Genomic DNA, 16,445 nt, shown 5'->3' on the forward strand with positions numbered 1-16,445 from the left:
CATCAGGATCATTGAGTCCAACTCCTGTCCCTGCACAGGACACCCCAAGAATCCCACCATGTGCCTGAGAGTGTTGTCCAAACGCTTCTTGAGCTCTTGACAGGCTTGGTGCTGTGACCACTGCCCTGGGGAGCCTGTTCCAGTGCTCAGCCACCCTCTGGGTGAAAAGCCTTTTACTGATATCCAACCTAAACCTCCCTTGGCTTCAGGCCATTCCCTCGGGTTCTGTCACTGGTCACCAAAGTGAAGAGATCGGCACCTGCCCCTCCCCTGGTGGGATCACATCCCCTGGTGAGGAGGTTGAAGACCACAGTGAGGTCTCCCCTCAGCCTCCTCTTCTCCAGGCTGAACAGACCAAGTGCCCTCAGCTGCTCCCCACACGGCTTCCCCTCGAGGCCCTTCACCATCCTCGCTGCCCTCCCTTAGGCGGTCTCTTAACAGCTTAATGTCTTTCTTGTACTGCGGTGCTGAAAGCTGCACACAGCACTCTTGCGCTCCAATCCTCTTGCGAACTGCGTGGCGCTCCTCTGGACTTGCTCCAACGCCCCCAGTTCTGGTCCCCAACGCGTTCCCGAGGCAGAGCGGCGCCGATGGGTGCCCGGGAACGGTGCCGATGGGTGCCCGGGAGCGGTGCCGATGGGTGCCTGGGCGCACCCCGGGGCTCTCCCTCCCCGCTGCCGAGCCCAGCGCACTCCAGGGCGCTGCGGAGGCTGCGCGGGGCGGGGACTGGGGGAAGATGGCGGAGGCCGAGTGAGTGCCGGGGCTGCGGAGGGGCCGGGCCGGGGCCGCAGGAGGGAGGGGGGGACTCGCCGGGCCGGGCCGGGCCGGGCGGGTCAGCGGCGCCCCCGGCACGTCCTGCCCTGCCCGCGGGCTCCGGGGCGGGAGTGACGCCGCGGGGGGCGGCGGGCGAGGCGGCGAGAGGCTGGCGGGGCCGTTCCCCGGGCGGCCGCGGGACCCTGTGCCCCGCGGGGCTGCCCCGGGCCCGCGGCCGCTCCGCCAGCCCTGCTGGGAGGGCCAGGCCGAGCCGGGCCGGGGAGAACCGGGCCGGGAGTGCTGGCAGTGCCCAGGCGGGCAGGGCTGCGGCGGGGCCGGGACTAAACCGCTACGCCCCAAGAAAGGGGTGGTTTGCTTTGGCAGGCGACGGATGGTTTCTTGCCATCTCCTGCGCGGTGTTGCTTAAATAAATCTTCTCTTCCTCGGCCCCCGCAACGCCGCGCCGAGCCCGGTGTATGTGTGTGTGTGCGGTGTCGGGAGCTGTGGATCTCTCCCGGTGCTCCCGGAGAGCCCTGGGGCGAACTTGCAGGACGGACCTTCTCGTTGGGAGACAGTTAAGTGACTTAAGTGTTTCCAAAATGTCTAAGGTGGTAATTTACTCGTTAACTCTGTGCAACGCCGGGCACCGTGTGTTGGAAGGCTTGGGCTGAATCCGTGTGCCACCGCGGAGGGGTGGGGAGCGCAGCTGAGGCTCTGGCAGTGCCAAGCCTGGAGCTTTCAGTGCGGTGTTTCAGTTGTGAATGAGCAGTCCCAAGAGACGCAGGATCAGAAGTTGTGTTGGTTCAATATGTGATCTATTCCCATCTGAGAGGAAACCACAGTAAAAAATAAGTCTTAAAAGGAGACATTGTCTTCTGTGTCTGCAGGCTCACTAGCCTCCTAGTCCAGGAGCAGGAGGTGACGTTGTCTTTAGAGATCTTAATTTAATTTTCATAAAAGGTGATGATACTAAATATCTTTGCTGTGCCAGAGCTTTCGGAGGCACTGAAGAATTTTTCATGCGCTTTGGTCACCTTGCTCCATTCCCCTGTTGCTTTGTGACATGCCAGAAGGCCTCAGGGTCAGTACAAAATCTGGAAACAGGGATAAATCAAAGGAATTGATAAGTGTAGGGTGAGAAACCACCAGGTGAAAACTACTGCTACTTTAGGACCTTGAATTACTTTTTATAAACATCTACCAATGTGTACCCACTCAGGTCCCCTTGCTGTGGTCAGGCTGTTTAGCTGGTAGTAAAAATCTGCTGCTGTGACTTGCAGCTGCAGTGGTTGTATAAGAGCAGTGAGTGATTTCCTTGAGTAGCAAAGTCCTCTAATATTTTGCTAAGCCTTCACGATTAAATGCATATTTGCTGAATGACAAATGAAATGAAATGCAAGTTTCCTAGTCTGAAACTGGTCTCTGCCAGACTAAAATTGGACTTTTTTCAATCATCAGCATTTCTAGAAAAAAAAACAATAAGAGTTGATAGGTGTTTACATCAGTATTGCCATGTGGGACAGTGGGTGATTCTTAATTAGGTTGAAGATTGCTGTAGTTGAAGAATTACAGAAACCAGAGTCTTGTTAGAGGGACATATCAAGAGATAGTTTAAAAGGGGGAAATAATTGCTGTGGGGAAATTGTTAATAGATTTCATCAAAGACTGGAGACTTGGGCCAATCTAAGTATTTGGGGGTTGGAACTAGATGATCTTTAAGGACCCTTCCAACCCAAAGCATTGTACGGTTCTATTTTAGCTGATGACATTGGTGCACAAAACAGTAATGATGCTTGCTGAGGACCCAAAGCTGGGAACCATTTGCAGGGCCAAAGAGGACTGAGAGATTGTGCAGGAAAAATGGAATGATGTTGAGTGTCAGAGTAAATAACGTCTGAAATGCAGCATACAAGGTTTGGGGCTGGTACCAGGGAACAAGGATTTCAGTAACATGAAAGAAGAGAGACTGGGATGTAGTAATGGATCATGGACATGAGCAAACCACTTTATGACTGAAAAAAAAAGAAACCATGACCCTGTGTGCTGCAAAATTGCTGGTTACAGAGAGACACAAAGGTGTGAACTTTCTTGTACGTCAGTTGTGGTCATGCATTTAAAAAAAGGAATGTGCAGATTTCAGGAAATGCCAAGAGCTGTTGGAATGGTTAAGTAAGTGGAGAGTCAAGAGTTTAACTTGTTTTCCTAGGCAAACTAAAGCTCAGAAGGGACATAACAGTTTGAAAACCTCTGTTAGATACGATATTCCTGCAGAGTTTGGAGACTCTAGGTCCCAATTACAATGCAATGTGTTGAAAAGACTCCTGTAAATTCCGAGAATTCCTGGGATCACCTGTTGGGCAAAGCACTCAGGGACACAGGGGAGACTCTCAGCTGAAATAGTGATGTATTTGTGATTCTGTGCTTTCTTTCCTGGAGGCTAAATGTATTAGCCAAGCTCCACTTATCCAAGCAAACAAGCCGTGCGATCCGGAGGAGGGAAGAAAAATTTGGAGCACCTCCTTTTTGCTCGAGGGAAGTGTGTTGCAGTGCCCTTGCCTTGATGTAGACATCAAGGCTGGCAATGTGAGTCAGGAAGCAGACTGAAAAGCCAGTCATCTTGGTTGTCCTCTGTCTCCCTAAGATGTGCTCATTGTTACAAATAATGTGGAGAATCAGCTGTGCAGAAGAGATCCTGTGTTTTCAGGAAGACACTGCTGCCTCCCCAAATTGCCAGTAGGAAGCTGTGTGTGATCATAACTTTTTTTTTTTCCTTTTTTTTTTGTTCCCTGTTGGAACCTTTTCCATCTGATGGAGGATGCCGTGGTGTGGCATTGCATCCTCTGTGGAGTTACCTGGAGTATCTTAAGTAGCCTGGATGTTTTTAACTTCCCTTTCAGCTTTCAGTCAGCAAAACTGAATGCTGTGTCCTCTGCTCTGCTGCTGCATCTTCAGAGAGCTTCCTCTGGATCTGCCGGAGCTGGGGAGGAAGGGGGATAGATGTTCTGGTTTGGCTCCCCATGTGCCATAAGTAAGAGTTAACAGAAGCCGCCACCAGCTGGCAGTTTCAAATTTAAAAACAATGTCAGGGCTTTTTTTCTGAAGTTCCAGGTGGCTAAGCTGTCGATCAAAACCGTTGTTATACATGAATGTGGCACTGAATCCATGTATAACAAGACTCTTGATGGACAGGTTTTTTTAAAAAAGAGTGATTGGGATGGGAACTCTCCATTCCTGTAGTGCCTGCAGTTACTCACGTAGGGTGCTGCCGAGTGCATGGGCAGGCGGAGCTCCTTTTACCTTCACCCTTAGGTGCTTTTGTGCTTGATTACGGTTATGGTTTGTAATAATATGTGGCAGTTTTCGCCAAAAGTGTGTTACTTTGGCAAATACTTCTCTGTATTGAGGTTCCTGCTCTGGTTTGCCAAGTTGTTTGCACTTACCAGGGGTTACAAAATGTGCGCGTTGCAGGATTGTTGAAATTCTGACTCCATCCTGAAAATTATTTCTCAGATTTCATTTCCAGTTGAGAAATGTTTTCTGGCGTCTTTCCAAGAAGAGAGATCTATGAACCTCTGTGGCTGACTTGGAATTAAGGGCTGTGTTTACTTGCTTCTGAATTACATAATCTCTAGTTGTTGCTTAAAGGAGGGGAGAAAAACAATTTATTGTTACTACAAAGCAAGCCTTTCTTCCATCTGATACCAGTTTCATTTCTTCTCCTCCTCACTGTGGTTTCACATTCCTAGCTGTCCCATATCACGTGTTTCCTCCTCTGTCTCCTAACAGACAAAGCTATTTGTAAAACCTGTTTTCTTTGTAAGTTGTTTTTGCAGCTGTGGTTGTTTCTACTCCCAAATGACTAATTGCCTCCTCAGAAAATTCAGAAATAAATATAATAGACATTTTTTTAACCCAATTTCCAAATAATTTAAGAGAAATCTGCATTTTCACCCTTTCTTATTATTTTTCAGGGTTTGGGTGTCTCCTAATTGAAGAGAGTCAATATACCAATTGCAAGTGAATCCTCCTCAGTCAGCCTGTTGGATGCCTCTGAGAACATAAGAAGTCATGGCAGAAAATGATGCAATGCCAACCTTACCAAAAAAGTGTGGCCCATACATTTCCTCTGTAACCAGTCGTGGCATGAATTTGGTAATTCGTGGTATAGTGCTGTTTTTTATTGGCGTATTTCTTGCATTAGTATTAAACTTGCTTCAGATCCAGAGAAACGTTACTCTCTTCCCCCCTGACGTGATCACAAGCATCTTCTCCTCAGCTTGGTGGGTACCACCTTGCTGTGGCACGGCATCAGGTAAGTTCAGTCGTGTGTGTGCCTGGCGTGGAGATCAAAAAGTGGAGGGGGAGGTAGATAGTTACAAAAAACTAGATGAGAGGTGGGGAAGATAAAAATTTCTCTTCCACAGTCACTGCCCTTTTTGAGCTGTTGCTATCCTTTCTGATCTTTCTGTGTATACACAAACATGCACGTATCCAGAAATTGCTGTTCTTGTCTTAGAAGACAAGTCTGCTAACTTTTATTATTGTACCATTGTTAGCACAGCAATTTTTCTGCTTTTTTTGCTGGGATAGAGTGCAAGTTCAACAGACTTGAAAAGCTGGTGCCACGTGTAACCTGGAGGCTGGGTTACAGGAATGTGGTCTCAGACAGCCCTTGAAAATACCTCAACAGTGTCAGACTGTGCAGCACACAGTGCTTTGTTTGAGCACAGCAAACCACCCTGAGAAATACTCCGTTTTGTGGTCCAGCTTTCCATTTGTTCCTCGTTCCAGTTGGAGGTATGGCTTTAGCTCCATGGAGCTGGGAGCCCTGATGTGTCTCCAGAGGTGAGGGCAGGCAGGCAGCTCATATTGTAGAGGCACAGTGCAGAACAGAGCAGCTCAGATGACGTGAACATGCTCCATTTCTCCCATGACCACGTAGGGAGTTGAGGCTTTTGTGTGTTTAGCTAGTTAAGTGAGATGTATGTCCACCGTAGGTAGTAAGAAATATCCCTTTTCCCTCTTCTTTCAACTATCAAGGCAAATTCCGTGCTACAAGCATGATAGGATTAGACTTTCTACTTGGCTCTGAAAATCACTGATCCTGTGGGTCGGTTTCATGCTTTGCTAAGGGAATGTTCTCAGCAGCCAGTACTGGAGGATTCTGCTTTAGTGAAACTGTTACTTGCAGGCAGTATCTTCCTAGAGGTCAGTTTTAATAAGATTGAGAAGTTCATGATTCTGGGTAGTAATGTGAGTCAATAAACTTGTATTCAAGATGGCATCACTGTTTTGCTAATGGTAATATTTAAGCCTGGTTTTTTTGCTAGTTTTTTTTTTTTAATACCTTTTTGAAATACTACATCCTAGATGTCATAGAGGAGCTTAATTTGAAAGGAAAGACTCCAAACAGTTTGTTGAATACGTCAGTTCTGTTCTCCAGTGGAAATGCATTTGGCATATTATGGTGGCGGTTACTTACCTGTCTTATCTACTAGTGGTCTTAGTCCTTTTCCTGTTGTCTTGCCGAGATTGTTGATTAGGTTTTGATTCATATCCTGCATTTGCTGCACTTTTTTTTCATGCTTTAAGCTGATTGTCTTGACAAATATTTCTGGTAAAGGTTTGATCTTTTATATGTATGGAGTAATGGGGGTAGAAATGACAGAATACCAATTTGCAGCAGCAGCAGCAATGCACAGGGATTGCAGTGGTTACTGCAGTGTTTACATCAAAAGCTGTTTGCATCAGGCTGCACCTTGTGCTCTCTTAGGTCATCTGAGGACATTGCAGCTGTGAGTGGGAACTTGTGAGGGGTAGGTCTCGCAATCATCTCGCAAGAAACCCGTGGGCCTCCCTGGATCTGATGGCTTGGTGGTTTTGATGGAATGACTGGATATGGCATGTAAATTGTAGTCAATCACTTGCTAGGCAGTTGCACTGCTTGATTTTAAGCCACCTGATTTCAAGATATTACAGCTTTAATTGGCTTTTCCCAGCAGGAGTCACCCCTGTTGAGGTGTTCAGGTTCGTTCTTTCTTATTATCAGTCTTCTCCATTTTCTTCCCTTATCTTCTCTGCTACCATACATCCAGGAAACCTCTGTGGTAAATGCTGATAATTCACCCATTTTCTTACCGTTTGTACTTGCACAGCCTTCCTGGAATTGGCATGAACATTTCTCTGCAGTATGGTTTATTATTATGAACAGAATAAAGGTATTTTGCATATTTATAATCAGTGGTGATCGAGGCTGCATTCAGAGAAGTCCTTTCATCCATCACCGTTATTAGTCATGAGTTTGGCCCAAGGCCTTTGGCAAGAAAATTGCTCAGGGAGGTTTTTTTTTCTGCTCCAGCTTTACCGATGATTTGTTTTCCTGAATCCTGGAGATCAGTTTCCTCTGTTGCAGAATAAAGAGCGTTTGTGTTGTTACCCCCAGCAGTGAGCTGGACTGAGAGCACTGGACTCTACAGTGATGGCTCAGGCTCTGCCACGCTCCTGCCACACCAGTGTAACGTTATGCACCATTGTTAGTCCTCAGCAGGCTTGGTAACAGTCCTTTTAGCTGCAGTTGCAGTAGAGAACACATTTGTGAAGAAATATGGAAAGAGCATCGCTGTTCCCTGGGGCTGGAAGTCCTGTTTGTTTTCTGTATTCAACAGCTGCCATAGGCTCTTGGCTTTCTCTCTTCTGGGTGAGCTTGATAGTGAGCACTGAAGAAGAGAAAAACATTATCCAAACAAAACCTGCTTGTAACAACAACAGTAGAAAAAACAAAATACCACACTCTGCCGGCACTGTAGTGTGTTTGTTTTGAAGTTATTTAAACAGGTATGTTTGAGACGTGGGGCTTTCAAAAGTGCCACCCTGCAGGTTATTACTGTTCTTCCTGAATTGCAATGCAGATTTTGGTGTGGGGGAGAGCTCTGCCCCTAGTTCAAATTGTCTCTATATTGCTCCTTTTGCCAGATCACTGCTGCAGTGTTTGACGATGCTGCTGAAGTTTTACAGGGCTTTTTTAAATAATGAAATTCTTTGAAATTCCTCTTTGTTTACAATATATGTTTTTGTGCTATTTATCCTTATAGGCCTGTTTTAGTAGTGATTGTAGTTGTCAAAGTCTAGATAGTCTTTATTTCGGTTAAATGTTGCCAGTGCTTTAACTTCTGGGCCTTTTTTCTTTCCTGTCTCCACAGCTGTGATTGGGTTATTGTACCCCTGCATGGACAGACATCTGGGAGAGCCACATAAGTTCAAGAGAGAATGGTCCAGTGTAATGCGATGTGTAGCAGTCTTTGTGGGAATAAATCATGCCAGCGCTGTATCCTACGTTCAGATGAAAGTGGGGATAACAAGTGGGTTTCCATGTAAAAAAACCTCACACAGTCAGTCACGTGAATTGTTAGTAAAGATATAACATGCAGACTTTTTGCAAGGGACATGCAGAATATATGTTAGTGCCAAAATGTTGTAGCAGTGTTGGAGGTGGTAAGTCTCAGGTGGTTTTGCTCTGAAAAATCTTTTCTGTAGAAATGTCTCAGTATTAGGCTTTGTCTTACTTACAGTCTTTATTTTCTTTGAATAATTAAAAGTAAGTGTGGGAAAATATTCATGTGGTAGGTATTACAGAAAAGCGCTTTAAGACATTCCAAGTTATGTCCTTCAAACACCACAGTAAGAGGTTGAATCCCAGTCTTGAGGTCATCAGCGAAGCACATGCACTTTGCAAAGAATGGGGAAAACTCAGGACCAGGAATACTTGGGAGTATATGACTCAAGGAAGTGTTGTTACCCCATTCTGCAAATGATGCCTTCCTTGATGCCAAAAGAGTAGTTCTCATTCCTGTGGTCATTCAGTAAGAGCAATTACAAGTCAGTCAGCACATTGTAGTACATTATACTCCTCCTAACTGTGTCGCTGCTCAGATAAATCCTGGCACAAATGAGCTCAAAGGTGTCCCCTCTGAAGCAGCTGGGGACATGCTGGGTGACAGGGTGCTTTTCTGATGGACTGGTGCACTGTACTGGCAGTGCTGAGAGGTTTTGTGTAGTCATGCCTAGTGCATTCTCTGTAGGCTAAAGCCAGTATCTGTTTGTGAAAATTGGGGTCTTTTAGAGTAATCAGAAAGGAAGTTGATCATCTCTGAGATGCTTGTCTCCATCAGTGTCAGCTCCAACACAGTTCACAAAAACGGTGCTAAGAAATGCTGACCACCTGCTACTGAATCTCCTCATTCCCAGGAAAACAGGGCAAGTGAAGTGAAAGATGGGAAAACAGGCTGAGTTCCCACTGAGGTGGCTTGGCCCTCTGATGAGTTTTGTTGTTTGGTGGTGTTCCTACCCACTGCTCTCCAGAATGGCTGGATGAGCTGGAGCTGCGAAGGCTCTGAGTCACTCTGGCTGTCCCTCTCAAGCCTTGCTTTCCTTGCCAAAGATGGACTAGGCTGGTGCTGTGGTTCTCACTGACCTGGCCTGTACCTGTTGGGTGAGCATGTGTAACTTTGCTGCTGTTAAGAAATACAAGAGTTGCCACCACCTCTCTGCTTGAGTCTGATTATTTACAGCAAACCTTCTGCAGTTCTCTAACAGTTGTTACCCATATTCCAGGACATCAGCAATGTACTGTCTTGTATTTCCTCCTGGACAGCTCTCCAGTCTGCTTTCTCTTTGGCTATTGCCAGTTCTGCACGTTGCTGTGTTTGGTGAGGGTTTTGGTCTTGTTTGACACTTTTTCTGATCCTATTGATTTTTATCCTTAATTATTTCAGTTAGTCAAGCTTCTTTCTCATTTCCTCTAGGTCTCTCTCCAGATTTTTGTGTGAAAATAGGGCAGTGTTTTTTGTATTGTCATCCCATAAATTTGCTTTCAGGCTTATGAAACCTGATGGCCTCCTTTTTAATTATCTGTTTTGAACAGGAGTTGGGAGGATGGGTTAGTGTTTCCAAAACATTTTGAAGGATGTGGAACACTACAAAGATATCTGGAATGACTTCATGTTTCTGTCACAGAGCTGACAAAACTGACTTTCTATATTGATTTACGTGAACGCTTTCCAGTAATATTTACATTTAGTTTTATAGAAAACAACATTTTAATGTTGAGCTTTATGTAAAGTGTTATTCAGATTAAACAAATTGCAATTAATTAAAAGTGATAAATACCTTTTTTTGGTAAATCCCTGTCACTTGGAGAAGTCTAATGCTAGATTTAAGTTTTCATATCTAGTGTAATAAAGGACGAGGTGAGGATGAGATGTCCTTACTCTTAACAGTAACGTGTGCATTGTGTGTCTTTATAAAATTCTCTGGTAGGTGTGGAATATCTTTGCTCTTGTACAGGGCCCAGAACCTAAAATTTGAAGATGTGTCATAAGTTTTTTGTTTTCTGGTATATTGACAACTTTTACAAGGCTTATTTCCCTCACACCTGTAGCTGTGTGAGAGCTGACACAGGTAATGCTGTATTTTTTTAACAGTATTTTTTTCTGTTGTGCCAAAATAAGATAAACAGAATAAAAAACAAATTGCTTTACTCTTGTATATAGTATTTCCAAACTTATCCTTAACAACCAGCACAGAAGGTGGATTTTGCCAACAATATCCAGCTGTCACTCACATTAGCCGCCCTTTCGATTGGACTGTGGTGGACATTTGATAGATCACGGAGTGGCTTTGGTCTCGGAGTGGGAATTGCTTTCCTGGCCACGTTGGTATCACAGCTTCTTGTCTACAATGGAGTTTATCAGTAAGTATTTGCTCTCTTAAGGTTAAATTATAGTGTTCTGAACCTGTAACATAAAATCAGAATAACTGAAAGGGTATGATTTGACATGATTTCCAAAGCTGTCAGCATCTAATTTTGAGCATAGCATAGGTTGGACTGTTTATGAAAGCTGTTATGTGTGTGAGAAATTTAGTTGGAAGTTGCTAATTGAAATAAAATTGGGACCTTACCAATAATGTAACATGCTTTTTTCAGTTGAGTAGATGCAGCTATAACAAATAAGAAGCCTCCTTTGCTGTTTTCTGCAAGTAATTAGATTTCTATAATACGTATCTTTTTGAGTTGAAATGTCCTAATACCTGTGAATTTGCCTTGTGATAGGAGGACTCTCTGTATTGCACAATGTTGAGCTCAAAAATGTGTGTTCTTTTCCAGATACACATCTCCAGATTTCCTCTATGTTCGTTCCTGGTTGCCATGTATATTTTTTGCTGGTGGAATAACTATGGGCAATATTGGCAGGCAGCTGGCAATGGTGAGTGTGGAGGGGAGGGTTGATTGCCTTCTAGTAAAAGTCTAAACGTCCATGTCATTTCTTCCTCCATATGAACCAACCAGCTATTTGACTCATGGCTGTGCAGTAAGGCAGAAATCAGTAATCATTGCTTGTGCTGTTGTTCAGAGCGCAGCCTATGCTTTGCTCTGCGCACTCTGTTACATACTTTTAGGTCCTGAAAGGACCAGGAGCTAAATCCTCTGTTTGGGGAAAAGTCAGGCCATCCCCCAGATCTGGCCTGTTCTATCTGCTGCTGACGGAGACAGAAATTGCAGCCACCAGTATGTGCACAGAACTTGGAGAGACCAGACTTATGTGGGTGAAGTTTAAGAAGAGCTGTTTTATTGCCCATTTTGTAGAAAAGTCACTCTCATAAGTCTTTTTCATGAGTTATGTAAATTAATATTGTTTTGTCAACTTGTGTTTTTCAGTATGAATGCAAAGTCATTGCAGAGAAGTCTCACGAGGACTGAGAGGAAACAATATGCACCTTTTAAGCAGGAAAACGTCTGACAAATGACTGTTGGAGGAGCATAAGGAACACTTGACTATGAAATTGCCAAAATGCAATTTTTTTCCCTTGAGTGGTATACTTTACTGCAATCTGTGATTGCTGCTTCTATAGAAACCTTGATGTCTGATTTTGATTACTGTGAAGTTATAATAGTATGCAATACATTTGACAATATTGGTTCAATTATAGGATTCTTTTTTCCAAATCTAAACAGTTTACCATAAATTCCTGTTTGTCCATAATGTTGCAGTGCCAAACTGAATCTTTGCACTACGTTTCTGTAGCTGAAACTTCTTGCTTCACTTTATCTTGAAAGTTTTGAGGCATATGTTCTTAGCAGCTAGTAAAAGACAGAGGGTTCAAATTTTGGAATGAAGATCTCTTTCTGTGATGATAGCCCATAATATCTGTATGAAATTTATGGATTACAGGTGAGCTTTGATGCAATAAGTAACTGATTTATGCCTGTTAACACAGTGTATCATTATTCTTACTCACATTACAGGTGAGGAAACAGTACAGGTTACGTGAGTTGTTGCTGTAGCATTTCATTGGTCTGTGGTACCTGCCCAATATCACAGAATACAGAAATGGAAACTGAATCTAGAAATTACTTGCTATTTTTCCCCTGGTACAACCAGTATACATGTTTGTGTATGAATTTATGTGAACCATCATCAGATGTGGACAGATTCTGAAACTGCCTGCGTGCACAATGTGACACAGTTTGGGTTACTCTTGTACAACCCTTTAAGCTGATTTGTGTGGTTAGGAAAAAAACCCCAAACTTGGGGAGTTTTTATTGCAAAATTTAATTCTGCTGAAGTAAATCAGCCACTACCACATAGCGTCATAAACCCCTCCATTACCAATGTTACTCCTGATAGTCCTTGCCTACCACCTGCTCTGTTGGCAGGGAGCAGCAGGAGGAGGCCAGGCTGTATTTTAGGTGCCGATGTAGCTCTTGTTTCTGTGACTGAGTCTAGACAACCATAAATGCATTTGTTCTTACAGCAGTTTTCTGGGGTAGAGAAATGCATTACCCCTGTTTTACAGGTGCCTGTGCACAGAAAGCTTGGCAGGACAGCGAGCTGGAATAGGCCGTGTGCTAATCAGTTCCCTTCTTAAGGATTTTAGTTTGTGACCCATATCTGGGGGCATATGTGGAATTTCCTCTTGGCTTTGCAACTCCCTTTTAAGATCATGAGATAAAAGAACTTGTGCAAGAAGGCAGAAAGTAGACTTTAAGAGGACACTGCTAACCTGTGCCTGCAGTGAATTGGGCATGGGATGTTTCCACTTTGTTTTCCCCTTCTGTCTTCGTTGATGATGTTTTAATGTATTTGTTTTCCTTTTTTGTCTTGAAGTACTATTTTTTAAGTCTTCCGTGAAAGGTTTATAAGACATGTTGCAGTCACCTAGGGAGGCTGGAGTTGGTCCAAAGAACAAATAGATGTTTAGACAAGTTGTTAATAATGTGTGAACGTGTTGTACACAAAGCTTGAACTAGGCTACTCTTTTTGAGTCTTATCTGCTTACCTCCAGGTCCAAAATATATGGAATGGAGTGGTCACAGAAGGACAATTTATTGAATGGGGAATTGTAAAAGTAAAAAGCAAGTGTGGTATAAAGAGCTTGGTTCTGCATCTCTACAAAGTATCATCAGCTTGTCATGGTTCCACGGCAGTTCAGCACCCACAGCACATGGTCATGGGATAATGTTTCAGGAAAGCACGTACAGAGGTGCTTTGCTTTAAGCAGAAGTAAAACATTTTTAAGTAGATCTGTGACTAGAGGTTTTCTCTTAACCAAACCATATGGCAATAAGAAGCATTTTATTAATAAAACCAGGAAACTGGGCATGAATGAAGGCTGAGTTTCTATAGGCAGGCTCTAGCGATTCGCTGAAGAAGCTGTTCGGTCTCTCTCTTACAGTATTTCACCTCATCCACCTTTTTTGTTTCAACAAATGCCTTCAGCTTGGTGGGCAGCATGATTGGGCAGCTTGAGTGGCGTAAAAATTCAGATATTTGTTGTCCTAACTGTAGAGAAAACATGGTACCTCAGTAGCCAGTGTGCTGACTTGGTAAACAATGTAGTTTCATCATGACCAGTGAGTGTGTACAACTGGAGATGAGTCACTTTTGTTATTCACTTGGTGGTAGAACTGCTGTTACCTGCCAGTCTCGATACTTAGACAGAAGCAGCCTTGTGTATGTTAAAATGTGCAGTATGTGAGAAGTGGTTATTGTGCATCTGTGGCACCCACTTTACGGCATTTTGCACTCAGATTCAGCTAAACCTGGTTAGGCTGTGCTGTCCGCTAACTTTTGAATTTCATTTTGGAAATTTTAAGCATGTTGTGCAAAGGCAGCAATCATCCAAAATAAATTTGGGTGGAGTCCTTTATTATATGTGTCTTACTGTTTTTATTCTTACTTGACTAACGTCAATACAGGATCCCGTCGTGGGTGTCCTGTTGTTTCAAACTGCGCTGTAATTTTGTGGCTAATGTGTTCAAACCCTGGAAAAGGTTCATGGTGAGAATGCTGACACGGCCTTAAATTTTAGTGGTGGGGACATGCTGCTACTGTATAGCATGTCATTATAACATTAGACTCTTAAAAATGTTGTCCAGTAGAGAATGAATAAGGTATATTTTCGATACAACTGTATAAGCACTATAACCTCTTCATCAATTAAGCATCGTGAGGTCTATGCTGTTTAAACTGGCAAATTGCCATTAAAAACAAAATGTGCATTAAATACAACTACAACCTTGATTGATAGGTTTCTTCTTCCTTTAAGAAATTACACTGATTTTTAAAATACACTGAGTTGCCTTCTATCAGCAATCTCGTAATAATTTTGACCATTTTGCTGGCATATTGGTTGCACACCTGCCTAGAAATACTGAAAAAGAAGCAGGCAAGATCAGATCAGCTGTGATTCTATCTTAATTAGCATGCTGAGCAGCCTTGGAAAATCTACCCTTTAGAATCTGCAGTGGGAATAAGTCAGATAACTTCCCTCGCAATACAGAAAATAGAGATTTAGATATAAATAACTGCTTTGAATATGAAAAAAACGCCACCCACAAATGGCAGAGAAACTCTTTAATATATTTGTACTTATTAATGTTCCGGTCTGGATATGAAGTGAATGTTATTCTGCTATTCACAGACTCCATTCATTGTGCCTATTGCTCCATCTCAAAACAGATGTGACCAATAGAGGTTTGGAAGTGTGTAATGGAAAAGTGTCCAGACAGCGGTGAGGAAGGGGTGGGAAGAGAAGTTCGTGGGGGTTTGAGATGCAGTCCCACAGCAGGACAGAACCACAACTGAAAGTTGGGAGGAGTGCAGCGAGTGAATGGAAAAATCCCCTGTTTGTGTTGGCAGCTTGTGACCCAAAATTCCTAACTCGGCTGTCAAAATGCAGCATCCTGGGCGTGCCAAGTGTCTGACCAGGCAAATTACAGCCAGGGATAGAAATAACCATAATTTTGAATAGTAAGCACTAAGATCAGCCAAAAGCACGCGAGCAAAGGTGTTTTGCCAGAAACTTAACCTCTCCCTCTCATCCGCAGCCTCTCCATGAGGAATGGAAACTCCCAGTCCTTCCAGCGCAAGGGTGTCAAAAGGAAGGTTGCCTATTTTGGGGAGAATATTCCAACTGCTGAGCTGCCAGGCTCTCACGAAACGCATCTTATGCCTCTCTTTGTAACACGGCTGCCCTAAGCAGCCAGGAGGAGAGTAAACAAAGAAACTTTTCCTCTGTATCTTCTGTATCTTCTCTGCTGCCATCTGGCTGGGAGCAGCCATGGGGACCTGTGGGCACACACCAGTCTTCCTTGTTTATCCTTCCCAGTAGGCAAGGAAGGAACATAATTTCACCAGCTGCATCACCCCAGACGTTTTGCGTATGCTTTTTACATTTTGGAGCCGTGTTACCAATAATTCCAGTGTAACCTGTGGAAATGATGTTAAATATCAAATGCAGTGCTTGTGAAAATACGAGCACAGCTGGGCAGAGGGAACACGTGTCTTGCCGTGGGGAATAGCGATCCAATGCTGTTAGTTTTGATGCCAGTACTAAATGCAAAGCATGAGTAATTTTGCAGCTTAATGTTCAGCACTAAACAGTAAATGAAAGGTCAGTCCAACATGTTAACTGTCATGGAATAGTAAACACTCCTTTAATTGCTTCGGGCAGCCAGCTCGGATTTTCGGTGTCTGTTGTCATGTTTTGAGCAGCATGGTCCAGAGCCTTGTCCTGATTGCCTCCCCCCAGCCAAATGACAAAGCCTCAAATTAAAGGATAAACTTTATGCCTGGGCTTTTGAGGTGGTGTACTGGGAATTTGTGCTTTGAATGTTTAAAAGCCATGCTGGGGAAGAGGTGGGGGTCATTTGATCTGATTGGAGCCAAAATCCAGGTTGAAATGTAGCTTGGCATTTCCTTGAGGTTTTGCTTTCTTGTTCCTCAATTCTGAGGCGCAGAAGTTCAGTAGCTCCTGTTAAACTTTCACACTTTGTTTTTTCAGCCTGCCCAGCACTACAGCAGATAGGAAGCAATATATAGGAATACAAAGAAATACAGAGGGAAAGGGCAGCTACTAATTTTCCCCAGGCCAAGCCAGGTGAGAGCTCTGTGCCCTGCGCATCCACGTCAGATGCACAACCTGCAGTGTCCCCAGATCAAGGTTCACAGGATTCTCTGTCTGTGGAGGCAGCAGTTCTGCCTTGTACTTTGCACTGAAAAACTTCTGTGTAGGAGGTGACCTGTTGTACTCTAGTTCTGCAGGGATATGAGCTCACATTGCAGAGCATTTGCAGTGACAAGGGCCACAGGTGTAGCCATAACACCTGCTTTTTATATCTTTGTGGTCGAAAT

The 16,445-nt window shown here is 43.9% G+C and overlaps 1 protein-coding gene across 3 annotated transcripts; it reads left to right on the forward strand.

Moving 5' to 3' along the window:
* Positions 1-685: 685 nt before the first annotated feature.
* Positions 686-14,333, forward strand: INSIG2 (insulin induced gene 2). 3 transcript variants are annotated; one of them, XM_027895088.1, is made up of 7 exons: positions 721-750; positions 1,641-1,834; positions 4,725-5,065; positions 7,953-8,077; positions 10,335-10,501; positions 10,916-11,015; positions 11,468-14,333. In XM_027895088.1, exons 3-7 carry the CDS (start codon positions 4,822-4,824, stop codon positions 11,507-11,509), a joined length of 678 nt encoding a protein of 225 aa, XP_027750889.1. In that variant the 5' UTR covers positions 721-750; positions 1,641-1,834; positions 4,725-4,821; the 3' UTR covers positions 11,510-14,333. The 3 variants fall into 3 exon arrangements, with proteins under 3 accessions (XP_027750888.1, XP_027750889.1, XP_027750891.1); XM_027895087.1 differs by lacking the exon at positions 1,641-1,834 and having other exon boundaries at positions 686-750; XM_027895090.1 differs by lacking the exons at positions 721-750; positions 1,641-1,834 and adding an exon at positions 4,269-4,569.
* The last annotated feature ends 2,112 nt before the right edge of the window (positions 14,334-16,445 follow it).

The sequence above is a fragment of the Empidonax traillii genome, unplaced genomic scaffold, assembly GCF_003031625.1.
Source record: "Empidonax traillii isolate 1590-97213 ecotype Southwest subspecies unplaced genomic scaffold, ASM303162v1 scaffold449:size826340, whole genome shotgun sequence".
Taxonomy (NCBI): Eukaryota; Metazoa; Chordata; class Aves; order Passeriformes; family Tyrannidae; genus Empidonax; species Empidonax traillii.

Bases quoted from the DNA above. Each gene is read 5' to 3' on its own strand.
- INSIG2 (XM_027895087.1), top strand. From the start codon at position 4,822: ATGGCAGAAAATGATGCAATGCCAACCTTACCAAAAAAGTGTGGCCCA. The intron at 5,066-7,952 runs GTAAGTTCAGTC...CTGTCTCCACAG, and splicing joins TTGCTGTGGCACGGCATCAG to CTGTGATTGGGTTATTGTAC. The intron at 8,078-10,334 runs GTATCCTACGTT...CAACCAGCACAG, and splicing joins GAATAAATCATGCCAGCGCT to AAGGTGGATTTTGCCAACAA.